Source organism: Porites lutea, chromosome 10 (genome assembly GCF_958299795.1).
Source record: "Porites lutea chromosome 10, jaPorLute2.1, whole genome shotgun sequence".
NCBI classification, from domain to species: Eukaryota; Metazoa; Cnidaria; class Anthozoa; order Scleractinia; family Poritidae; genus Porites; species Porites lutea.
Window position 1 is genome coordinate 6,181,319 of NC_133210.1, and position 27,341 is coordinate 6,208,659.

Below are 27,341 nucleotides of genomic sequence, written 5' to 3' on the forward strand. Positions count from 1 at the left end.
TTGTCTTCACGTACAGTAATCTTCATACAGTACCAAAGCGACTCGACGGAAAAAGAACAATTAAAAGGTTCTCCATTGCTCCATAGATATTCATTTTTCTGGAAGTAATAAACCAGCCCAATCCAAGCTGAACTGTCGGTGATCTTGGGAGAAAGGCTATAAACAAAATCCATTTCCTTTTTATTCGCCACACTTACAAGGTATCCTCCAAACCCATAACACACGCTTAAAGCTCTCGACCAACTGAATTCCTGCGAATAACCAAAACTATCCATAACCTTATAGCACGAGTTTTCAAATTCTATCCAGTCTTGAGGACATGTGAGGTGTCGGCCTTATAGAGAAAAGCAATGAAAATTACATAAGAATGGAAGGGACCAACTCCCGGAAGATGTCCGTTGAGATGACACTAATTAATAATAATAATAATAATAATTCAGGTGGCACTTATGTTCAAATGCAAGCTTATGCAGCTGTTTCTTATGAAGCTACAATTAGGACCACAAACAGTTATAATACGTAGAATAAAGTTTCACTGCTATATCAGAACTCTGCCCATAGCATGTAATAAGACTGCAAGAAAGAAACAGAGGACATTACATGGCCGCGCAGAGATATGAAATTTCTCTTCGAGTGTTGAAAAAATATTCCACCAGTGAGCACAGCAAACGAGTGAAATATTTTTAACACGAGAGGAGAAATTTTGTATCTCCAAGCGGCCATGTGATTTTCTATTTATTACATAAACGCCGATGAATTGCCAAACCATTTCCCTTAAATACTTTTTTGCTGCGAAAGGCGCGATTTATTATGTAGCCATAGCAACGGTGATCTTTTCGCATCTGAAAATAACGTGTGAAGATATCATGTTTTCGCGCGAAAGCTCACCTGGTATGTCATTGGTGTTTATATAATAAAATAAACTCTTAGAGCCTGTTTACATGGAGGTGGGGGACTCCAGGTAGGTGAGGTAACCCGCTTAGGTGGGGAAACCCGCCTGTCCATATACTTTTCATTTTAATTTGATCACGTTTAATTACATGATAGGTGGGGTGACCCGCCACATGTTATCTCACCTAACTGGGGTCCCCCACCTCCATGTAAACAGGCCCTAACACGTATCTTGTTAAAAACATGCAAGGTTCTTAAGTATTACGGCTTTTATCTTAATTGGTTTAGCTTTTGACTATTTTGAGAGATCAGTAGCGGCGAATAGTATCGCAGACGGATCCCATCATTGGGCAATTTTTGTTTTTGTTAGTTCAATAACCACACAGCAGTTCAATAAGTACACAACAGATCAATAACCACACCAGTAGTTCAATGACCACACATTAGTTCATTGAGCGTAAACTACATGTAGCTGCGGGAAAATAGCCACAAATACGTTAGTTATTTTTAATAAGAATGTATAGCATTAAGTAAGTGGTAAATACTCATTTAGCTATGGTACGAGAACTAAATAGATAAATAGCTATGTTACACTGTTATTAAGTTCTAGTGAGCTCACTAATATAGACAAGAACATAGACTGATGTTAATTTAAAAATTTTTAGTCTGCTCAGAAGGTCTGTCATTCTCATCAGGGGCACAGTGAACAGACCTGGAAAGAGAGTCAGCGCCGAAAAGGGAAAACACCGACTCGTCCGGAGAAAACTTCAACTAGAAACCCGATAAAGCGCGCGTTGATAAAGCAGAAAAAAACAGTTAACGATGGATGAAACCTTGTTTTTTTACTCTCTTTCCGCACGTTTCAAACCGTGGTACCACAGCTGGCCCTACGTGCCTGAGTCGACTACCATGCAACAATCCATGTTTAAAAATAGTTATTTTTTACCGTACAAGTCCTGAACTTCTAACTTTCTTGGTTGCTTCAAACTTGAAAGGCCGCTGCTCGTTTCCTGACCATATTTCAAAAATCTGCTTTCGATACGATAATGTCTGTGCAAATATAAGAGATCATAACAATTGCAGGCGATGCCTAGAAAGGTACCAACAGTTTTCTTTCCAAAACGAATTAGAAATAAAGTTTCAAATGCGTCTAACTCACCGTAGCTTGAATAAAAACAACGAGTAGGATGACCGTACTATGTTTTCTTCACTCGATGGCTTACGTCATTCCACATCATGCGCAATTTCTTCAAATGATAACCAGCAACCGCCGGCAACTTCCGCGCGCAACTTGAAGGAGTTACGTCACAGTAATATTAATCCTGGTGTGCAAGTGAGGCCTCTTTCTCACCAGTTCGGTTTTCGTATTCCGATGTAGATATAGACTTAAATTACATAAACTATTATGTATTTAAAAAATTGTACAGCACTGCTTTAGTTAACCGTTTCCATTATGGGCTAAGTCAAAAAATATAAATAAATAAATAAATAAATGTGATGAAGGTGACATATAAACAAACAAGCAAGTATTTAAATGAAAATGATAATGAGATATGACGCGGTTTTACAACCATGATACCCGCCCATAAACATCCCTATCTGATTTTACAAGCAACCAAAAGGATGCCTGTCGCACAAGTGCAATGACCTTCTACAGTAAACAAAGCTGACAGATCTGGCGCACAGCGGGCAGTTTAAGGGAAAGACATGGTTGCCATATACCAGAATAGCCCAGTATATGGATGAGAATGACAGACCTTCTGAGCAGACTAAAAATTTTAAATTAACATCAGTCTATGTTCCTGTCTATATTAGTGAGCTCACTAGAACTTAATAACAGTGTAACATAGCTATTTACCTATTTAGTTCTCGTACCATAGCTAAATGAGTATTTACCACTTACTTAATGCTATACATTCTTATTAAAAATAACTATTGTGTTGGCTATTTTTCCCGCAGCTACATGTAGTTTACGCTCAATGAACTAATGTGTGGTCATTGAACTACTGGTGTGGTTATTGATCTGTTGTGTACTTATTGAACTGCTGTGTGGTTATTGAACTAACAAAAACAAAAACGGGGCAATCCGAGATAAACTTGACAACAAAAATTCTTAGAGAAGAGTAGGAGCCTGTTAATCTCACTCTCTTTCCGCCTTTTTTTGTATATTTCCATGGCGTTGCTGTTTTTCACATGACGTCATCAAACTAATCAATTATCTTTCCACCTGAGTTTTTACTTTTATGACGTATTAGTATGTGTAAATTTCACGAGTATACCATTTGATTACCTATTATTATGGGTGACGATTTACGCTCACAATGGTTGGTTTTTGTCATGTTTATCAAATTGATTATCGGTCGAGAACTCTGCCCACTGAAAACTTTAGAGCTTAAATTTTGGCTTAAGTTCATAATTTTCAGAATTTTTTAACAAAAAACCTGTTGTCATGTGTTAAGGTTTTCTAAAGCGTCTTGTAATGCCCTGGCATCTTCATTCATTCATTATTCCTCGACGGATAACACCCTCCTCGATCTCCAAAATTCTTCATAAGATACTCAGCCTCATTCATTAACTGTTAATTAATTTTGTAACAAAAAAACCTTTTTACCGGTGTCATCGATCTTTCACCGTCATGCGTTACCAAAGCTTAAAACTGAATTTAATTTTTTATTATTATTATTAAGAATGGTTTCAAACAGAGAAAGAATTCACAATTGTTTTTGAAGAAATGTCCCCGCAAGAGCTAAACAAATCCCTTCAAGCTTTATCTGTAAAAACTGCAAAACCGAATTTCAACGGGAACAGCTTTTTTTTTACGTTATGGCTCAGTCAATTCCCAGCGTGCCCATCCCGTCCCCCGGGCATTTGTCATTTTGTTTTGGAAAAGCTGCAAATGCCCCACGGTGGGGCTCAAAAATATAGTGCAAATTCCCCACCCTGGGACAACACCAAAATTGTATTTTCCAGTAAATAAGCTGAAAATACCATTTTTATGGGAAATCTCTAATAGTCCGATCAAAACGTGTGAACCCCTACGCAAATCGCCCCTAGCAGCTAGTTATAATTATTGCACAAAATAACACATCTATCTGATTAATATCAATGACAGAAATATAAACTAGAATTTTGATAATACCTTTCTTATTTTTCGAAGACGTGAATGATAAACAAACAACGATGAGCTTAACATGAGTAAGCTTATTTTCTCATCACGGTGGAACCGTTTCGTCAGCGTATTTAAAAATTGTTGCATTGATCGTACAATGTAAAACGAAGTTTATGTTAGCTTTCAAATATCTCGCAAAGTTTTTCTAGTCCTTTCTGGCTCAACCATTCACGCACAAAGAAAGCGTATGTATTTACTGTTTTTCCTCCATGTGCGAACTGATCACGATGGCGGGAAGCAGACGGATGCAAAAAAATATTGTGGACAGGGAAGTGATGGAGCGAGAACCACATATAACTCTTTAAAGTATAATTATTAAAAATATTTTTTATAGATATATCTAAACTTATTTAAATAAACATATTTTTGAAAGTGAAATATTGAAAAAAGAACAAAGTTAACCGCGTCTAGAAGAATTGACAAATGCCCCACCCCCGGGCAGAGGTTTTCTGACAATTCCCCACCGCCGAGACCAGGCAACATGACAAATGCCCAACAAATGCCCAGGGGCGATGGCCACGCTTAGAATTGACTGAGTCATTACGAAAGAAAACCGAAAAAACATTTTTCTCGTAACTTAAGCAAGTTTGGCGAAGGTGAATAGCTCTGGATATCCCGAGCATGAGACGGCGTTAAAACATTATCCACGGTTTTAATACGTACTAAAAATCAATATTCAAACAATTTTTGCTTCGCAAGAGATTTGCTTTTGTGATACAGTGCCTTGAATTTCTAATAAGCTTTTGAGTGACGCGGCATTTACATGTCGGCCGAGAGAGCTGTCAGGTTTAAAAAAGTACCCTATTTGGGGAGATTTTGCTATCTGGACAATTATTGTGTTATAAAAAGTATCACTTAAATTTTTAAGAGTTTCTCGACTGATGAATTCACGCTTTCAATTGAGTTCCGGCCGTCGTGTTGGTGTTCATCCGGATGGGCACCAACATGGCGGCTCCACACAAAGCTCTATAACTTTGGGTAAATCAATTCTCCGAGTATCTCTAAAACGAAAAAATTGCGCTGACCTGAATCTTGGTGAAGATCTTAGGATATTTATCCCATTTTGTTTCCCAGATTCTGGAATATATCTATTGAACAGTTTTGATTTTTTTTCTTTGATGGCGTGACAGTGACAAAACTTACCAGCCTGAGACATTGTTATCGCAAGGAGAAGTAACAAGAACAAGCCAATATGGGTCATGATATATGCCAACAGTCCTAACAAGATAGATAAAAAAACTGTTATCAAACTGTTATTGCCAATGAATGGGGTGCAGACGGTAAGGAATTTTGTTATATGGCCGAATCCGCGAGCGGGCAAGATAAAGCGAATCCTGTCTTCTACTGGCAACCCAAGCCATTCTTGCTCTCTCGGGATATCTCGCGTTGGTCCCGTAAGAAAAATGTTCTCCTTTTGGCCATCATAAATCTGTTATTGACAAAGCTTGTTCAGTCAGGATATCTGGATATTGGCCTCGTCCTTTTTTGCGTTTTCATCGACCTCGACTTCTTCTCGGTCCATAAAAAAGGCAAAAAATGGCCAATATCCAGCCATCTTGACCTCACGCTTGGTCAATAACGGATATCGAATGAATCGCATTGAATCAAGCAGGAGCCAATGGGTTTATGAATCAGTCAAAGTTTCCAGTAATTCTGGTTTTCTACCAATAATTAATGTGTTTGGTCATTAATAATAGACGCTTTTCGAAAAGTCTCTCTCTTGTTTTTAATTTCAGAATATCAGCCAAGACATAACCATAACTTTAATCAACGACCATTAGTTCAGAATATCAACAATTACGCAGATTCGAAAACAGTCTTATCCACCTCAACCGTCCACAATCTGCATAATTCATAGCATACGAAGTAGTATACTATAATTAAAATTAAGCCCTGTTGGTGTATAAGTGTAGCCATAGGTATAGGCAAATCATTAATATTCAACTAGCCCTCCTGCATATCAATTGTTAAAGTCGAGTAGGTACACGGTAAATCATTAACATTCACATACCTTCCTGCATACTAATTCGGTATAGGTTTACTAATGAGCGTCTCTTTTATTAAATAGGAACAATAGGCTTGCCCAGGCTTGCCCGGTCTCTTTTAACTCTGATTGGCTCATGTAGTATCTATTACGTGTTTAAAATAAAGGTGGGCAGTTTTTGAAAGCGCTATCTTTCTTGTTCTCTGCTAGCAGAGGTCTCTCACGACGAGGCAAAAATGAAATGCCTCGTCGTGAGAGACCTCTGCTAGCAGGGAACATTACTTAAAACCACAAAATTTATACTGAACTGATTTTAAAACAAAAAGAGAAAATTATTAATCAAGTTGGATCATAGTAATAGCCTTGGAAAAAAGTTCTTACCGATACGTCTGCATCACTGAAACCCCTCCACCACAGCTCTTTGAAAAGCTAATTAGCCCATGAGGTTCAATGTTTTAAAAAGGTTGGTTGTCATACGAAACATTTTGGCTGCGTCCAGTTCACAGTTTTTGTTTATAAGTCAATCTTTCAGTCTAAAAGGGATTCTACCCGAATAGTAAATTAGACCGATTTTTTGTTTAGAATAAGCTTCCTTGGCTTTGCAAAATCGGAGCGACAAACCGTTACGTGTAAAACTACCCTTTAAATTATGTACCACAATATCTTTTACTCTGTAACCTTTACTAAGTTATTCTTTTGGTGTCTTCTGGTGAAAAGACCCAGGAAGGTTGATAAGTAAACGTATTTAACATTACCCCCTAGGAATAACCATAATTTTGCAGTTTACACAAACTGCGCTTTGCGTGTTGTGTATTTATCCCTTACCAAATCCAACACTGTTTTGAATGTATTTTTAAGCTATTTTTGAAAACTGTTTTTAACCTGTTTTGTGAAATAGGTTTTAAATAGGGTGAAAGTGTATTTTTAATGTACTTTTTGACTGCTTTTAAAGGTGTTTTAAGCTGTTTAAAACGCTATTAAAAAAGAATTTTTAATGTATTTTTAAATTCGTTTAAAATATATAAAAAATTCCAGGGCTTTTGCAAGGCTCAAAACAGGTCTAAAATAGTTTTTAAATATCTTATAAATCGGAATAAAAACAGGATAAAAACAGTTTCAGAAACATATTTTAATTAGCTATACTATTTTAAAACTATTTTTAATGGCAATTTTAAACGTATTTTGAAAAAAGCAGGTTTAAAATAGGTCCAAAATATATTTTTAATATATTTTTCGACTGATTTTAAAGGTGTTTTAACCTGTTTAAAACGCTTTTAAAATGTTATGCTTCAAAGTATATTTTAAAAGCTTTTTAATGGGTTTCGAAATTTAGTAAAATAATCGTATTTGCAAATACAATAAAAATACTTTGAAAATAGTATTAAAATACCACAGAGGAAGAAAAGCAATAGCACGCGTATATTGTGAAAATACATCAAAAATAGGATGCAAAAATGCAAAAACAGTATAAGATTGTAAGAAAATAGCCTTAGAGTTGTCTGAAAACAGTACAAAAATCGGTCGAAAGAGTATAAAAATAGTACAAAAACAGGATGAAAATACCATTTAAATTCATGAAATAAAATGAATACAAAACCGTCGAAAATTACTCTGAAAAAGCAAGATTTACTTCTGCGAAATTTCTCCACACAGTCCTACGCTAGGATTTCACCGGAATTATCTTTTAGCCGATTACTTTACGTTGATTTCCCTACGAATTCTCGGGAAATTCTTATGGAATTTTTCAGAAATGCTGAAATCAATCTTTAGCCTGTGTACAAACCCCCTCCCCTCAATAAAAATCGGAGGGGAAGGGGGTCGGTACACAGGCTATCAATATTCCGCTTCAAAAGAGTATTGCGTTACGTTACCGGTAAATAATAATCTACATACATGTAACTTACATTTTTTATTATATTCAGGGCTTTACTCAATTATTATCAGAAGCTTGCAGGCTACGCCTGAATGTTTAATTATTGGCTGATAAAGAACAACATAAGAATAACACCATCAAATTTACACGAGCATGAAAGAGGTCGGTGACGTGACATCAAGTGACTGAGAACAGCGAGGCTGAGCATGGAACCCTGTAAAAACTAAAATTGCCGTACAGGCGGGAGTATATAAATGTTTACTACCCTTCATTTGTTTCTCATATGGCGTATACTTAAGCGTCTTAGTAAAATGTTATGCATATATTGTGTATAATACTCACATAACAGAAGACTCTTGGATTAACACGCAAGACAGCACAAGACCGCGTACTTCGGAGAGAAACTGAACCAGATCCTTTCAAAGTACATAACAGTCGCTGAGGAGTCATACCCATTTTTGATCCGTGATAAATGCAACATCTACGTGTTCAGACAATCCGCAGAGTTGAAATGTATACTTTTGTAAGATCGTAACAAACAGTAAAATCAAGCGCACCCGCCATCACAGCAACCGCCGGTACAATAATTTAAAATGAGCAAAGGACAAAGGACGGTTTGTTTATCACGTGCATTTGTCACATCACCGCGGCGCGAAGTCGTGATTTCAGTCGCGCGTGACATCTTAGAAATAATATGCCATGCATGTGCGGAATAATCTATGAGAGAAAGATTATAACCATATGTCGGAGTTTATTCATATCTGAGCTTTGTTTCTTGATGCAATATATATGAGGTGAGATCTTAGCTTGGATAATTTATTTATTATGTAATTTCAAGGGCTTATTTTAGATAAACCTCTGTTGACCGCGTGCATCCGGTTCTCGGCCCGCGGCTTCGGCTGTTTGTGAAAAAATTTCTATATGAAATTAAAATGCGATTTTAAGAAGTTTCTTTTAAAAAACTTATGGAAAGTCCCGTAACTGCATTAATTGAATCACGGCTAAAATCTACGCGGAGATTTTCGCAGAGAGCTTGCAGGTAATGAACAGTGAGGAACGGATAGATCTTTTATCGAACACTGTCACAGTTACGTGTTGTCAGTCAAAGCTAAAACCTGTTCCTAATTTTCTTCTCTTTTTTTATTTAATTTAGATTTAATTTTTCGCTCAACTTCGAACTTTGTTGGGAGGAGAATCCGGTCCACAATATGTGACAGCTTGTTTTGAGTCATTTATGAGTTCGTGACACGATGAAGGCTTAAAAATTAACTTTGTGCAATTGTTACTTTTATTTATAGTCTGAGTATAAGTCTCCCAAAAGACATTACAGTATTGCACCCTAGTAATAATAAGTTATAAGTACACTACTTTAAAGTATTTACAATAAGGTAAGCATTTGATGACTTTAAGCAGACTTCAAATAGTTTATGGATAATTTGTTTTTATAGTCAGGGTGCTGTGTGCCCAAAATACAATTCAAATAGACCTCAAAACAGTGTTTAAGTACCCTATTTAAAAGTATTTAAAATGCGGTCAGTTCTTAAGGTTTTAAAACATTTCAAATAGTCTATTTGAACTCTGTTTGTAACTTTGTCAGTGGATGCGTCTCAAAATACATTTTAGATACAACTCAAAACAGTGTTAAAGTACCCTATTTAAAAGGATTTAAAATACGGTCAGCATTTAGGCTCTTAAAACATATTTCAAATAGTCTATTTGAACTATGTTTGTAACTTTGTGAGTGGATGCGTCTCAAAATACATTTTAGATACAACTCAAAACAGAGTTAAAGTACCCTATTTAAAAGTATCTTAATTACAGTCAGCATAAAAGCCCTTAAAACATATTTCAAATAGTCTATTTGAACTCTGTTTGTAACAGTGTTAGTGGTTATATGCCCAAAATACATTTTAAATACTCTATTTTAATCATATTTATTAAACAAAATACATTGTAAATTGATGAGAGAGGTTTTCCTTTACATGAAATACAATTTAACTACACCCAAGATATATTTCAAACAGGGGCGAAAATTTAAATTTTTTTGTCAAATAGTATTAAAATACAGGAAAATAGTGTTCAAATACTGAAAATACATTTTAAATACTTTAAAATCAGTTTCAAAATACATATGGTTTGGTAAGGGAGGGCTAAATGTGCGCTATACTCAAACTACAAATTATAAACGTGTCAACAAAATATATAAACGTATTCCAAAAAGGCGAAATCATTTTGGCAAATTTACGAGTCTGTCGGTAGAATAATCGACAAATCTTTTATGTACTTCATTTTCGGCGAGTATTAAAAATGTGAGTTAATAAGTAAACACAGGCGCAAATCACAGGCCATGTTTCAACCATTTTAAGACATTTCACTCACGCGTCATTCTGACAAATTTTATGAATAAAACTTCTTTGAAACATGTACAACAACAGCACTTTATTCAAGACATCAAGTACAGTGAATGAAATGTTTCCGAAAACCTTCTTTCTCTCGAAGCAAGACTTTCGCAAATTATCCTTAATTTTTACTGGCAGTCGCTAGAACTGGGTATTCTATAAAAACTTTATCTTTCCTTTTGCAACCATAAAATTAATTGAAGCTTCTGCAAACGAAGACATCGCCATCGTCTCGCATGACATGAAATAATTAAACTTACGCCTGACTTTACAGCAAAACTAGAACGAGAGGGTGGGGGGGAGCTGTAAAGAGAGTAAGTGAGACTTTTCCTGTATTCTGCTGTCAAATGCCTGCATGTTTAATTTTCACTTTCGTTGAATTCAGTGGCGAAGCTTTCCAAAATACCCCAAAAACCAAATAAACAAACCAGCTCTCTCTTCGAATAACAGAAGAATCTTGATAGTAGATAAACAGTCCAAACGAGGGGCCACTCATTATCTAAACTTCCCTTGACATTCAAATAAACTCAACATACGAAGAGCTTAATACTATCCAAAAAACAAAGTTTGTCAAAAAAGTTTGAGTTGTGATTAACTGCAAAATTCTCTAAACGTGCGGCACAGAATAGCAAACGCTTTTATTGATTGGTTACAAAAAAAAAACACGCCATATTCTACTAGTTTTGTTTGAGTATGGTTGGAGAGAGGAGTGACAGTACAGTGCAATTTGTTTATTCAGTTATTCGTTGACAATCAGTGGGAACAAGGACCAAAGAGTTTCCAAGCCCACATAATGGGTCAATTTACACAAATGTCCGTAAGAAGTCCAGGAGGATGATATGAATTTTAGTTACGATCTTCATGTTTTGCTGGCGAAATCCGAGAAACTTGTTGGTAGGCGAAGATGGCTGTCATCTTATGATAAATCTATTTTGCGAACTTTGGCAGTCGTTGATATGTTTTTCACAAGGAGGAACTCGCCGAAGTTGTTTCTATGAATAATACTTATCGTTTTAAAATAAAGGCTATTTATCTATCTATCTATCTATTAACGAAACCCTTTAAATTCATAACTCATTTTCCTGAGATTTCCTCGTTTGCCGTCTCTTTAAACTGTAGTCCATAATTTGATCCCAGTCCACTGCATCACACCTTTTTGCTCGGGCGCGCTCGTTTCATTGCCAACCTTTATCCGCCCTGACCTTAAGTATTGTCCTCCGCTGCGCTTCGCGCATCTGCTTCTGTTCTCATTAAAAGAGTTGTCAAATACCAAATACCTTTAAAGGTGGCTTTCGGGATTATAATCTTGAATTCCTTTTTCTCTGCCTTCTTCAAAACTGATAGGAACTATAAAAAAAATAGTAAAAAAGGGAAGCATCAGTAATAAATATCGCAGCTGATAGCAGAATGTCAGGCAAATTTGTCTATGTGCGTTGTTAACCACAGTAGATCGAATTTTCAACGGTTCAAATTTCTTCTATCCTGCACGAATTACCATAAATTTATGTGACTACTAAATATCATAAAAATAGCGAAACTTGAAACAAGTGGATTTTCCCTGCGAATCGCCCACACCTTTCTTTGCTCGTTTATCCTGTTCACTCGGCGTTTTGCGACTTTTTGTCGTATATTACAAAACTTAAACAACTTCCCGCGTATGTCACAGGTCTGGCCAAAGAAATTCAAAACGATGTTAACTCGGTGAAATCTTCCTCTGTACTCTGTCAAATGAATCAATGGTGGCAAGTCGAAAAAGCGAAAAGTACCCCGCTGGTAGTGTGTGAGAAATTTTATACCTTCAAAGTAACCTGTTGTAATACTTTAAGCTATCCAAAGAGATGAGATTGAAAATATACCCTTACCTTGGGTAAAGGTTTTTTTCTTTCCAGTTTTACAACACAACTGAAATGAAACACTTGTCACAGTCCTTTCAGTCAAAATCACGGATTTGATGAAGAATACGATCCAGCGGAGTTTTTTCTCCTGTTAGCAAGTGAGAAAGATGCATAAAGTAAAGTTTTTGTTTTAGAAAGTAAAACTTTTCTTTTATAATTAGAGGTTAAAAAGACGGCAGGTGCTGTTTATCACATTGCTTTTAACTATAGACTGAAGACAGTTAATGTAGAATATTAGTAGAATTTGTCTTTCTACGTTATTGACGATATATTTTAAGCAATCAATCTTTTAATTTTACGTAAATCACCAATCATTTCCGTTAAATATTCAATTTCCAATGTGCCCTACTCTTCCATTACCGCAACTTAATAATGCTAAGGCAACCTATAGGCTACATGAAAGACGCTGAGGATATGTGGAGCAAAGAAGGAAGAACCTCATTAATTTGCTACGTCACGTCTCGTAGGCGGTGACAGCAGGGAACAAATAAAAACATACCCCGGCCACCTCCGCCTTTTACGATCCTGTCAGGGCGAATTATGTCATATCCGGGGATGTGGACTTCATCATCACTTGCATTTTTAATGAGTTTGGTCTCGTTAATTGACAAAACATCTGTGTCATTATTTGCTAAAAGTACCCTAAGCTCGTCTATGTGAGTTGTCAACTTGTTGGTATTAAGAGGAGCTAATTTCAAACCACGCTTAGGTGGTAAAATCTGGGTAGGGTCTGCAGCCTTATCATTTGATACACTAGAACCTGTAATTTTGGTTTTAACCCTCTCCCTTCGCAGGGCATTCGAGGATAGCACATTACTCCAACTTAAATGTGTTTGGAAATTCTTAAAAAATATCTAGTTACCTTTAAAGTTAAGCTGGAGACCACCTTTGTTTTAACCACTGTGCGTGATGTTTGGATGGCGAATTAGGTTCCACGCGTTTGTTACCTTCCATACAATTCAATTAGTGAAAGGTACCCCTTTTCAAGAGGAGCCTCCTCGTATAGGCCATTATAGGGAGTATCCCCGGGGAGGGGGGAGGGGGGGGGCTGTGAGCCCTACTTTTCGTAGTGATTTTGAAAAGTGTCTCTTAAAAAATAGCAATGCCAGTAACCTTTGAACAATTACATCGATTCTGTTCTAAGCCGTCTGGCTTCACCAGTCTACAGGGACGCTCCATCGCTAAAAGGGAATGACAGACCTTTCACAGGGCCATACTTTGTCCAAGAAAGGGGACTGTGGTCAGTTCAGCAGAGTTAATACTATCCACATATGAACAACTGTCGAAGAAGACTACATTTCACTTAAAGCTTTAAGTTGAGCCTCAACGATAAATGGCTAACTGTCTTAAATCGAATAGGATTGCCCCTACGATAAAGAGCGTAGTTGCCCGCGTCATTTAATTGAACGACATCCCTGCATAAAACAGGAACAGATGAACTTTGGAGCCCTCTATAACTCCACGATTCGGCATAAGGGAGTGGTTCTAGAACCACTTCTAGATATTTATGGTTGAAATCGAGGACGTATGGAGGTATTAATAGAGCACCAGTAGATTACTAGGCATGCGATTATAAATGCGGCAGTACGGTATCGCCAAACCTCTTGAAACGTATTTTGTGGACGTTTCCTGAAGCAGCAAATCTTGTGTAGATGTTATAAAATGCGGCCTCAAAAATAAAAGTTACTGGCAGATGTTAATGCCTTATACTTATGGATGTTTGCAAGACGAACTCTGGAGAAAGCATCAATGTGTTAGATGCTTGATAGTCTTCTTCTACTTCAAGCATTTAAAAGGTGTGAATTGAAATTTATTTTGTTTTTGTAAAGTTTTTTTAGAGACTGAAAAGCACTCTTTTAGGCTCAGAATCGACTATTTTTTAATGTCGTCCTATAGTTACAAATACTGTCGGAGGGTTCATACTCGTAACGGAGGGCTGTGATGATTTTAAGGGGAGTCATGGTTATATAAACAAGGTACAAGGGGAAAGAGACATGCCTGTTCTACATGAAACTATTTCCACAATAATGTTACACATCAAGAGATGACAGCCACCTTGTAAAATTCATACGAGGTATGTGTCAAATAAACTTCTCTCACTTACTTGTAACAGAAGATGTCAATTTTTATCTTTTATGAATAAAGACTATATTATTATTACTATTATTATCATTATTATTATTATTATTATTATTAAAGTGTTTTGCTGTTTTAATAACGTTTGTTATTACTATTATCATTTTTTTAATATATATTTAAAACCTCTCTGACATTAAATAACTAATGCTTGGGAAGTTTCCCGTGGCTAGTACGATTAAGCAACCTGCAGGCTAATTAGGGTTTAGGCTACTTTAATAAGGACTTTCTCTAATTCAAAGAACCATTTGCCGACGAATAAGTACATAAAACCTTTCTGTGTTTTCCCGTTTTTATGCATATGTTGTAGTTAACTTTTTATCTCAGGTAATTTTTGTTTTTTGTTTGTTTTGGGATATGGTTATGTATGCTGATGAAGTAGAAACAAAAGAAAATGAAAAATTACCTAAGATAAAAAGTTAGCTACAACATATATTAAAATAGTTAAGAAATATAGGGTAGCTTTTCATAGGATGAGAAAATATTGTTTGAAACAAAATGTCTGAACAATGAATATCTGTCTGACATCATAATTTAATGTTTGGCACTTTGTTTCCCTATAGATCAAGGAGTTTTATGAACAGCAGCTGCAAGAGCCTTAGTCTCCGCTTTGTGAACAAATCTACTTTTTTTCAAATTCAGTGTAGCCTACGGGAGTAAACATACTCAGGATCATAATTCGGAAAGACATCTTAATTCAGGTATAGTGTAAATTAACAAGGTTTTATGTTATTGTATTGAAACATTTGAAGAGAAAGAGACATCACCCTAGTAAAGAGTGCGCTTAGAATCGCATCTCTTCAGACAGTTACATTTGAGAAAATACTCCAGCTCCAGACGAAACTGCATAAACATAATAACAAAATGTATTTTTGTAGGGAAGATTTCAACTTAGTAGTGGCTAAGTATTTAAACCAGTATTTCTTTTCAAAGACCCGAGTTGTCGCAAATAAAGTACTGTCATATTAGTCTTAGGCAAATATAAAACAATTTAAGCGAGTTCTGTCGAGCAAAATGTTTTATTTTTTTAAAAAATATATATTTGACGGAAATCGAATAAAAGCCAGAGAAAGCCAGAATGGATATTTGTAATCATAAACATGGCTGAACAAAACAGCGTTAGCTAGGCGGTATATATACTTGCTGTATGCTTTATGCTTTTAAATCGCAAATTAGACCCAAATTAATGTGTGCCGTTCGTTGTTTGATGCGGCTGTAGATATGTGCTTGCATGTGTAGGACCTATGTAAAATTATTTTCTTTATATATGTGTGCAATTGTAATTGAACAGTCGCACCCGACGACTTTTTTTCGCTGCAATAACTGCTGGAAGGAGCAGATATTGCCTAGAAATTTCTAAAGCTCAAGAAAGACCAACAATCGTTCCTTTCTTCTAAAATATTCGGAGTTTTTCAGCAAACTTACAGAAGTTGTGTTATTCAAATTCTAACATACACATTTAGCCAGGGCTAAAAAGCAAAGCTCCCATTAAACTTGTAATCCACAAATTAGTAAACTTAAGGGCACATTCATGTGGCCTTTGAGGGAAAAGCTAAGTAATTTTAGAGTGAAACATCTTACATCGATTTGACTTATATGTTGCTGATTTGAAGAATTCAATAAAACTATAAAAATAAGCAACCTGGACCAACAAGGAAGTCATTTTGGTGATCACTTTAGGTGCACATCTAGAGAAGTCGCGGATGAATTAAGAGAATGAATAACTAAAGACACGGAAGGTATACAGACCAAAGAAGTTAAAAAGTTTTAAGAGGAGAAAAAAGCCTACAAGACGCCATCGTTGTAAAAATGGGACGCAGAAACCAGACACCTGAGATGTAGAGCGGCCTTCGAAAACATAATGTAGCGGAAGAATTCTTTAACCTTCTCTAAAGCAACGTCTTGAGAGTGTTAAAGGAAGTGTTCTTTTTATCGTCCATGCACTAAACCTAAAGAAAGCAAAAACCCGAAGCACAATTTTCAGGATTGTAAAGCATCAAGTTCATATTGGAACATTGGAGGGTGGAAACCTTCCCCTTAAAAAGGCCGAAAGACAAAAGTAAAACAAGTTTCCCGGTATTTGGAACCTCCTCAGGAGGAATTCACAACACCTTTGCCACAAGATGCAACTCATTACTTTGCATGTGGCTTCAGCCTAGTATCGAAACGCAGATAGATAGTTTATTAATCAATAACATTGCAGAAAATTGAGAATGCCTAAACTGCAAGAAAACTTCACAATAGTTGCCATCGTGTGTCATCGCTACAACAGACTCGCTGTTTTGCAAAATGTTCACGCCATTATTCTACTTGGAGCAAAAGAAGACGTTTAAAAACGTTTCGAAGAAACTGTGAGATAAAGAAAAAAAGAAGAAGCAGAGACGAAAAGTAGCGTTTGGAACTTAAATAATGCCTAAACTAGCACAAATCCTCGAAAAGTCATTAGAAAGTCAAGCGGTACGAGGGAGGTATGAGTACCGGTCCTTTTTCTTTCCTGATCAGGTCATTGTGTAAAACAAGTATTCACCACATTGTATAATTAACACAAAGAATCCAGTTCAATACTATATTATTGATTGGTCGTTGCCCATGATCTATCAGAGTACAGATACACTGGATGACGTTAGGGGAAACTTGTTTTCTTTGTTTTGTTCGATATGGCACACGGTTTTAAAAATGTTTGTGACATTATTTCGGATTAAGCAAGTGAAGGCCACGAAAAAAGTTTAGCAGGAGCTTTTTACAAAGAAGAAAGATGGAGAAACGGAGACAAAAAGACACAGATTTCTTGATAACTTGAGAAAGCCTATCTCGCCTTTTTCCTCCAATAGCCGTCCCGACGTTAGTGAAGTTTAAGCGGAATCTTTAAGAGTGTTATCGAGATATTTTGGGATGAAGTTTTATATATGGTTAAAAATAGTAGTTTCATAGCCTCATAGTAGTTTCGATCTTTTTAAAAATGTACGTGAAAGATCATGGAAAAAGATTTAGCCGATTGCTAGAAAAAAAAGAATTGATTATTATGCATCAAGATTATTAATATCTTGTAAGGCCGTCAAATGAGGGCTACAATTCGCTATTTTTTGTCGGCAATTTTCTGTTAACTAATGGGAAAGTCTCTCATTATTCAGGGTATTGTCTCCAAGTTTTATTTCACGTGAACAACAGTAACTATTCAAACATATGACTCGGAAACTGCGCAACAGAACAGGAGTATATCAATAATCCGGGATTCATTCAACTGCTTGGTCGGTCATACCCTCCAAGTCAAGCGTACCTTGAAGGTGACATTTTCTAAGAAAGGAAACTGATGCTTGTTAGATGATTTCGCAGCCTCTGGAAACAGGAGGCCCTTTCATACAATGTAGTTCGTACTGAAATCAGTAGTTCGACGATTTACGCATGTAATTAACAGAAATCAAAGAATAAAGCCATGTTTGAAGGTCGGGCTGTGTAAAAGAAAATTTCCACTGCAGCCTTATATCGAGTCCCCTTAGAAGCTGCCTGTAGGGAACAGGCCTTCAACAAGTCGAAAAGCGGGTTACGTCCGGCTGTCGAGTTTCACGAGGGTGTGCGAGACACGTATTTCTTACTAGTTATATACATGGTCTAACATATTTTTGAAATCTTTTTGTCAAAGAGAAGCATTTGAGAACAAACCGTGTGCACTGTCGTTTTTTAGAGATGTCAAGATGGATGTCATGAGAACAATGATCACTGTTCTCTTTATCGTGTTCCAAACGCTGATAAAAGAACAGCAGGCTTTAAACCTTCAAGGTAATGACTAGCATAACTGTAAAATAAGCAAGCAATTTCAAATAATAGTTGTAAGCACTCTGATATTGATGAAGCCGCCTATATTGCTTTATTACGTGTTTGAAGTTATTCTCTAAGAGAAAAGTGTACTTTGGTGCCCCTGAAAGCTCCCCCCCTCCCCTGACTGTAAAAGCTCCTTAAATCGTGGTGCAAAAAAAACGGGGATGTTTTCCATGTTTTTCTTGAAAATGAAGGTTGAAAATAATCACTGAAACGATTTCAGCGAAAGCCTTAGATAAGATTTTTCTTTATTGCCGTTAAAAAAGACTATAAAAGTGGAAATGATCCTCACAGTTGAATAAACAACCTGAGCGGTTGAAAAAGAACCTGGAAAAATTTAGGCTAACTCGGGCATAACCGTCTGGAGAGCAGGGCATTGTAAGTTCGTAATATACCCGATGGTAGAAATGACATGAATGGAATTATATGAAAAATATGAGTCATTTCATATATTTCGATACATAAAATAAACTAATAAATAGGGAAGGTGCTCAACGCTGGTATAAGTGATCTAGTGTGTCATTTTTTCCTTTTGAATAACTTGCAATTCTTATTTCCTAAAATGAACTGTTAAGCCCCGTGCAAACGGACGCAGCATTGTTAGCCAACAACTCCGTTTCCAAGTCGCTAAAAGTTTGGCTTGTTTCAAACTTTGCGCAACAACATGGAACAGGTTGTGCAAACGGACGCAACATGACATCCAACAATGTTGGGAGTTGTTGGTCAACAACGTTGTAGTTCTTAAGCTACGCGCAAACGGACGCATTGTTGTTACGTTGTTGAGTTGAAATAAGCCCGTTTTACAGGGTTTTTTTGGTAGAAATCAAGGATTTTGTTTTAGATTGTCTTCGTTGTTGTTTTAAGGACATTTGCAGTCTAATTTTAACATTTTCATTAAACTGGAGAGAGTACAAATTCCTATTCTTTTTTATTACTACATTTTTGCAGATTACTCCAACTATATAAACGAAAAAAAGAACGAGATAAATAAGAAGCAGGAAAGGGCCAGGGAATTAATCAATGAATTTGCTGAAAACACTGGAGCCAATTGCCAAGGTAGGGAGAAGGATATCCTCCAAGTAACGGGACAACTAGTCGGGACGACGGGATTTTTACTTGCTGTAAACTTTCCCCCATTAGAAACAATCAACATGATAAAAACATCATTTTTTTAGTTATTAGCTAAAACTATGCAAATACGAATAACATTAAAATTGAAATGCTCATTAGAAATAACTCCTGCTGCATTAACATTTAGGTAGTCTGTGCATAGACCCCCCTCCTCTCAGGTAAAATAGGAGAAGGGGCCCCTTCTCCGATTTTCCTGAGGGGAAAAACCTCAAGGAAACCTTGTCCTGACGAAACACTGGACTGTCAGCACCCTGAAATCTCCGCCGCTGTCAGTATGTCAGGAGAAGATTTGATGCGAAGACTCGCAGACTTGCTGGCCCAGAGAAAAGATCGCGACTCTCTTCCTCGCCCAGAACCGGAGGTGTTTTCCGGAGACCCTCTAGATTACCCTACGTGGAAAAAATCGTCTCAAACCTTCATCGAAAGGAAGACTAAAGATCCATCTGAGCTACTATATTATCTGGGGAAATATACGTCGGGAGAATCCAAAGAAGCTATAAGTGGTGTTCTTTCCCTAAACAGCGCCGACGCCTAGAAGAAAGCGAGAAATATCCTACCATATCATTAAAAACAACACCTTTATTGTAGAAGATGCGTACCGAAAAAGAATCAATAACTGGCCCAAGGTCCTACCAAACGATGGTCATTGTTTAAGGAAATTCTCAGACTTCCTTCAGCATTGTCTCACAGCAATGAACACTGTCGAGTATCTTAATATCCTCAACGATCCAGAAGAAAACCAAAAAACGATCAGAAAACTGCCAAGCTGTTTGGTGACAAGATGGAGTAGGATTGTCGACGAATGGGTAACCGCAGATGAATTAGAAGATGACGAAGTTCCACTATCGAAGGAAGGAGTGATGAAGACTGGTTATCCCCCCTTCGCAGAATTCTGCAAATTCGTTAAAAGAAAAGCAAGAATATCTTTCAACCCCGCAACTTCCTTACAAGCGTTAAAGGCAGGTGAAACTAACAAGAGTAACCCTAGAGGAACAAATTTTAATCCACGTGAGAAAGGAAACTTTGATGCTAGAACCCTGGCAACCGGCTCGTCGGAGGAAAAGGACAATGCTGTTGAGAAAACTAGCTCAAGCAACACGTAACGCGTCATCTGTCCGTTTTGTAAGGAGAATCACGAACTAGATCTTTGCGTTAAGTTTCCAAAAATGCCCCTTTCCGAAAGAAGAAAGTTTGCTCTAGCCATTGCACTTTGCTGGGGATGCCTCAAATGAGGCCCTTTCTCTAAAGAATGCAGAGGAAGGAAGATTGGCAACATTTGTAACCGCCGACATCCCACCTTACTACACGACGATGCAGCTGCTCAACGGGATAAGGAAAAGAAGCCTGCAGATCAGGAAAAAAAAGTGAAGCAAATTTCAGGAACTCGACTTCTCTTTGCATCGAGGTACCTGGTAGGAAAAGCCACACCAAACCCACATTACACTCTCTAATAGTACCAGTATGGCTGCACCATGAGGACGACCCGAACACAAAGATCATGGTTTACGCTCTGTTAGATGATCAGACTGATGCGTGCTTTGTTAAACAAGCCACAATTGAGAGGCACGGTGTAAGTGGACAAGAAACTCAGCTTAAGCTGTCCGCATTCTTGGCTGAAGAAACCATTACTACTCGAAGGATTAACGATCTTGTGGTTCGTGGTGTGAGGGAACAAACAGAGATCCCATTTCCTCGAACTTCTACCAGAGATATCATCCCTAGTATCCCAACACCCGAAACGGCTCCGAAGTGGACACACCTGAAGAGAATCGCAGATCAGCTCATGCCCTACAAGGAAGATCTTCATGTCAGTTTACTTGGCATTAATTGTGCTCGCGCCATTAAACCAAGAGAAGTCATCCCAGGGAACGACGACGATCCCTTCGCCCAACGCACTACACTCGGCTGGGGGATCATCGGGATGGTAGAGCCCGGCAGATGCAATTGCGAGGCAAGGGTGGATGTTCACCGCATCGTTACATGCGAGGTCAAGTTGGAACCAGAAAAAAATGTGTTATTTCGCCCTTAAGACGCACACTAAAGAGATTCTGACCCCAGTTCAAATAAACCGAATGTTTGAGTTGGATTTCACAGAGACGAAGGAGGAGGAGCGTTCTCTCTCTTAAGAAGACAGAAGGTTCTTATCAAAAGTTAATGAAGGAATTCATAGAAGATGCGATGGTCATTATGAGATGCCACTACCGTTCAAGCAAGAATCGATTATGTTGCCTAACAAAAAGGAAGTCGCCCTGAAACGTCTCAATAAACTAAAAGGAAGGCTCAAGTCTGAAAGCAAATATAAGGCAGATTACCTGGCCTTTATGAGCGACATCATTAGCCGTGGTCACGCCGAGAAAGTTCCAGTTGAAGAAGTTTAAACGAAGAATGGGGCAAGTGTGGTACATTCCGCACCATGGGGTGTATCACCCAAAAGAGCCAGGCAAGATAAGGGTTGTTTTCGACTGTAGTGTGGAATTTGCAGGCGAATCCCTCAGAAGACACCTCCTCCTCCCGGACCTAACAAACACCTTGATCGGCGTGGTGTGCAGATTTCGTCAAGAGCCAGTAGCTGTCATGTGCGATATCGTAGGCATGTGTCACCAGCTGCACGTCAACCCAGAGCACCGAAACTTTCTCCGCTTCTTCTGGTGGGATAGTGGCAGTATCGACAGCGACCCGGAGGAGTGCAGAATGACCGTCCATCTTTTCGGTGTGACCTCCTCACCAGACTGCCCCAACTTCGCCTTAAAGAAGGTCGCGAGTGACTTCGGACATCTATGTGGAGAAGAAGCAGCTAACTTCCTAAAGAACGATTTCTATGTGGCCGACGGCTTGAAATCCGTTTCAACACCTGAAGCAGCTATAGCCTTAGTCAAGAACACAAAGTTGCTGTGTGAAAGGAGCGGCTTTAACCTCCACAAGTTTGTTTCCAATCACAAAGCGGTAATAGACGCCATCCCTCTTCAAGATCAGTCGAAGGATATTCAGAATCTAGACTTCACCAAAGACAGCCTTCCAGTTGAGCGCGCTCTTGGCGTACAGTGGTGCGTGGAGTCAGACGCCCTCCAGTTCAGAGTCGTACTAAAGGATCAACCGTTTACGAGAAGAAGAATCCTGTCAACTGTCAGTTCTGTGTTCGATCCTCTTGGTCTGCTTGCCCCTCTGATCCTGACAGGGAAAATCAATTTGCAAGGGTTATGTCGCGACGGAGCAGACTGGGATGACAAGGTTCCAGAACCATTAAGAACGAAATGGGAACGATGGAGAAGTGACCTTCACCTGCTTTCAAAGCTCAAGGTTTCCAGATGTTTAAAACCAGAAGGGTTGGGAGAACTCAGGTCCGTAGAACTGCACCATTTCTCCAATGCCAGCAAGGACGCCTATGGACAGTGCTCCTATCTTAGGCTGACAAACCACTATGATCAGATTCACTGTTCTCTTGCGATGGCTAAGTCACGTGTGGCCCACCTGAAACCTGTAACAATTCCGAGACTCGAGCTAACAGCTGCATTGGTGTCAGTAAGGATTGGTGCTATACTCCGAAAGGAACTTGAATACGAGCAAATTACCGAGGTCTTTTGGACAAATAGCAAAGTTGTAATCGGTTACATTTCCAATGATGCACGGCGCTTCCACACCTTCGTTGCCAATCGAGTCCAACAGATTAGAGAACGTACGTCACCCGACCAGTGAAAGTACGTGGAAACGTAATTGAACCCAGCAGACGACGCTTCCCGTGGTCTAACCGCACAGAACCTAGTGGATAGTTCTCGTTGGTGGAACGGCCCAGATTTGCTTTGGAAACCACTTGAAGATCGCCCTTGCCCTGATAGTTCTGACGCCATTTACTTTCCTCCAGGAGATCCTGAAGTAAAAAGGATTACCGCAATGACAACTCAAACGTTAGAGCCCTTCTCCCTTCCCAAACGTATAGAGTACTTCTCCTGCTGGCACAGAGGTAAAAGAGCCGTTGCTGTTTGTTTGCGATTACAGAAGAAAATTCGAACAAGAATGAAGAATCAGAATACAGCCAAACATGAAGACGTACGCACTAACGCTCCGCAGAAGAAACCTGAGGTGGAGACAACGAAGCACAAGCAATCAAGAACAAATGAATACATCCCCGTTAACACTCAAGAGCTCCAAAATGCAGAACGGAAAATTGTGAAGAGTGTTCAAAGAGAGGCCTTTCAAAGAGAAATAAACTTGCTTCGCCCCCCCCCCCGTTGAAGGGACTTCCCAGGATCGCACCTCACGGAAGATCGTGAAGAAAGCCAGGACACTTTATAAGATGGATCCCTTCCTTGATAATGACGGTGTGCTACGAGTTGGTGGTCGCCTAAGAAATGCTGAAAATCCGGCAGCAGCCAAGTACCCCGTTGTCCTCCCGAAGAAAGGACACGTAACAAGACTCATCATTTCACATTACCATGACTCCATATATCACCAAGGACGCGGGATGAAGCACAATCAAATTAGATCCTCTGGTTTCTGGATCGTTGGAGGAAGTTCAGCTGTAGCTGATTTCATCGCCAAGTGCGTCCATTGTCGAAAATTGAGGGTAGTCCTGCAAGAGCAAAAAATGGCAGATCTTCCCGAAGATCGAGTTTAGTCTGCTCCACCCTTCTCGTATTGCGCAGTCGATTACTTTGGCCATTGGTATATAAAGGAGGGACGGCGTCTGCTCAAGAGATATGGCGTCTTCTTTACGTGCCTTGCATCTAGAGCAGTCCATCTAGAAGTGGCAAACTCGCTCACACTCGCTCACAACAGATTCCTTCATGAATGCCTACCGTCGCTTTGTCGGTCGTCGTGGTCCAGTCCGTCAAATTCGTTCAGACCAGGGAACCAATTTTGTTGGTGCACGAAACGAACTTCAGCAGGCCCTCTTCGAGATGGATCACGAGAAACTGAGGACACAGCTGCTAAAACGAAATTGCTATTGGGTGGAGTACAAGATGAATTTTCCCCACTCAAATCATATGGGAGGAGCGTGGGGACCAGCCCTTTTGAGCAACCATGGTTCACAGTTAGCTGATGAATCCCTTGCCACCTTCATGACCGAAGCCGAAGCGATTGTAAATTAACGCCCACTGACAGTTGATGACCTTACCTCGCCAGAATGTCTTCAGCCACTTTCCCCAAGTCAATTGCTGACCCTAAAATCCAGCGTTGTACTGCCCCCTCCTGGATCCTTTCAGCGGGCGGATCTATATTCTAACAGGAGATGGCGCCGTGTGCAATACCTGGCAAATGAATTTTGGGTTAAATGGAAGATAGGGTACCTACACACTCTACAAGCAAGACAAAAGTGGGTCAGCCCGAGCCGAAAGATACGCGACGATGTAGTCTTGGTGAAGGACGAACATCTTCCAAGAAACCAGTGGCAGCTTGCTTGTGTAGTGCGGACATATCCAAGTGATGATGGCCCTGTTAGGAAAGTTAAGATTCTTCTTGCAAATTCTTCGATTGACGATTCTGGCCGGAGGTCCAAATCTGTGATCCTGTGATGCTGGAGAGGCCCATTCAGAAGCTGGTCCTTTTAGTCCCTTCCTTTGAAGATTAGCCATGTTGAAGACCGGGGGTCCCCACCGAGGAGCCTGCTATTGCTAGTTACCCTCAAAGGAACATTGTCCTACTGAATATTTTCGTTTCCCATTTCTTCCTTTTAGTCTCGTGATTCGTTTTTGTTGATTGATAATTTTTTTTTTTATGCTCGACACTAAACTATTCTTTGTTTGCTGTTTTACGTTGTTCGCTCCGTATACGGGATAGTGGTAACGTTGTGATTTTTATCGCTATCGTTTATGTTTTGAGCCTAATTTGTTTCTTCATTTACATGGTTGATCAGTTCCCTTGTTATGTAATATTTAGTATCGGAGTGCTTTCCTTTCTTTACCTTTTCGGGCGTTATTTAGCATAATCGACCATTACGTATCTTTATTGCAGTTTGTTACGTGTTGGATCATCCATAAACCCTTTGCTGTGTTCATCCGTCGTTGATCTAACTCAGTTATCAGCCTATCGCCGTAATACTTTGTGTTTAGTTAGTACTTCAGATAAAACTACTCACCGTGACGTTTGTTTGACTTCTAACAAAAACCTGCATTGGGCATCAGGGGAGGAAATTTGGGCCAAAAATTACATTTTTGGGGACAATTTTCTCCTTGAAAATTGGAGTTTTGTTAGATAAATATTTCAGAAAGCAGTAAAACAGTCAAAAATTTGTTCACACGATGGCAAAATATCATCCTTCCTCTCAATAAAGAATTTATCAGTTTTTCTCGAGGGCTTCCTTGACGGCCCCCGTCCATTGTCATTTACAAGGGGGTAAACGTATTTTTACAAGGCTAAAAAATAGACATTTTTGAACTCATTTTTTCTTACTAGCACTCCGATTTCGATCAAAATTGAAACAGGGTGTAAATATTTCACCCTTCGTGAACCATTTGATGATTAAAAATCCGCGGACACCCTGTATTAAGCGGACACTACAGCATTCCCCGAGGGTGTCCGCTTAATACAGGTTTCACTGTATTCTGATCAATAGCGCTTCACAATCATATATTTAAGAGAAAACAAAAATGCATTACCATGAGAATAAAATAAACTAAGTTACAAACTATAAAAAATATTTCTTAAAAAGATAGGTTTTAAGTCGAGATTTAAAACTGTTAAGTGATGTTGCTTCACGAAGCTCCACTGGCAGGCCATTCCAGAGTTTCGGAGCTGCTGCTGAAAATGACCTTGCTCCCAATGTTGTAAGCATTTTTCCCTTGGGATGGTCCAATAAGAGCTTACCAGTAGACCTAAGATTATGTAATGAATTCGATTTTATACTAATAAGATCGCTAAGATAAGTTGGCGCTAAGCCATAAATACATTTAAAAGTCAAAAGTAAAATCTTATAGCCAATACGCAAGGAAACCGGCAGCCAGTGCAGCTAATGAAGCGCCGGTGTAATGTGAGAAAATTTTCCGGTGCCAAGAATAAATCTTGCTGCTGCATTTTGTACACGCTGTAATTTAGCGATCTGCGCCTTTGATAAGCCAAACAATAAACCATTACAAGAGTCAACACGGCTGGTTATAAAAGCATGAACCAAAGTAATTAAAGAATCTCTCGACAGGTATTTCTTAATACGTCTAAAGTTATGTAAATTATATTATAAACTGCCGCATTACAAGCCTTGTTTATATGATCAGTCATGCTTAAGTTGCTGTCAAACCATGATCCAAGGTTTCTAACACATGGGCTTGTGAGGATACGATTATTGCCCACAGTAATGGAACTCGAATCTAGTTTATCAAGTTTTTGTCGTGTACCGACCAGCAAAAACTCGGTTTTATCATCGTTGATCATCAATCATCCATTTCCTCACCGCGTAAATGCACTTTTCCATAGCTTGTATAGCATCAGCTTGAGCAGTGTTGCCGAGCGGTTTAAAACTCAGATACAGCTGCGTATCATCTGCGAAACAATGAGCATTGGGAAGATAATGTTCCACGATCTTAAACAGCTTGGACGCATTTATTATGAATAGCAAAGGCCCTAAACAAGAGCCTTGGGGTACCCCGCAGTTCAAGTCAAAAGGACGAGAAAGAACTCCATGTACAGAAACGTGCTGACTTCTATCAGACAAGTAAGATCTAAACCAATTCAGAGCAGTCCAACGTATGCCTACCTCGTCATATAGCCTCTCTAAAAGTATCTGATGATCAATAGTGTCAAAGGCAGCACTCAGATCCAATAAATTTAACATACATGTCGAGAGTTTATCTTTAACAAAATATCGTTCATCACCTTGATAAGTGCAGTTTCAGGGCTATGGAATTGCCTGTAAGAAGATTGAAGAGCAGGAGAGATAGCATTTGAAACCATGTGATCGTAAACTTGGTTAAAAACGACTTTTTCAGTCAACTTGGGTACGTATTGTAAGTTACTAACTGGTCTTTAATTTTTGTACAGCAAATCCAATCCAGGTTTCTTCAAGATAGGATTAATAAGCCCACATTTCCAATCATCCGCAAATTCTCCAAATTAAGAG

At 38.6% G+C, this 27,341-nt stretch overlaps 2 protein-coding genes across 2 annotated transcripts in view; both read left to right on the top strand.

The window, feature by feature from the left end:
- Nucleotides 1-27,341, top strand: part of LOC140949852 (uncharacterized) — a 218,276-nt gene that overhangs the window by 106,315 nt on the left and 84,620 nt on the right. The gene's annotated exons all lie outside the window — the stretch shown is intronic.
- On the top strand, nt 21,680-22,987 carry LOC140949427 (uncharacterized). The gene has a single exon (XM_073398587.1). The coding sequence runs from the start codon at nt 21,680-21,682 to the stop codon at nt 22,985-22,987; it is 1,308 nt and encodes a 435-aa protein (XP_073254688.1).

What these genes read in the sequence shown, in the direction of transcription:
- LOC140949427 (XM_073398587.1), top strand. Translation starts at nt 21,680, where the DNA reads ATGGGGCAAGTGTGGTACATTCCGCACCATGGGGTGTATCACCCAAAA.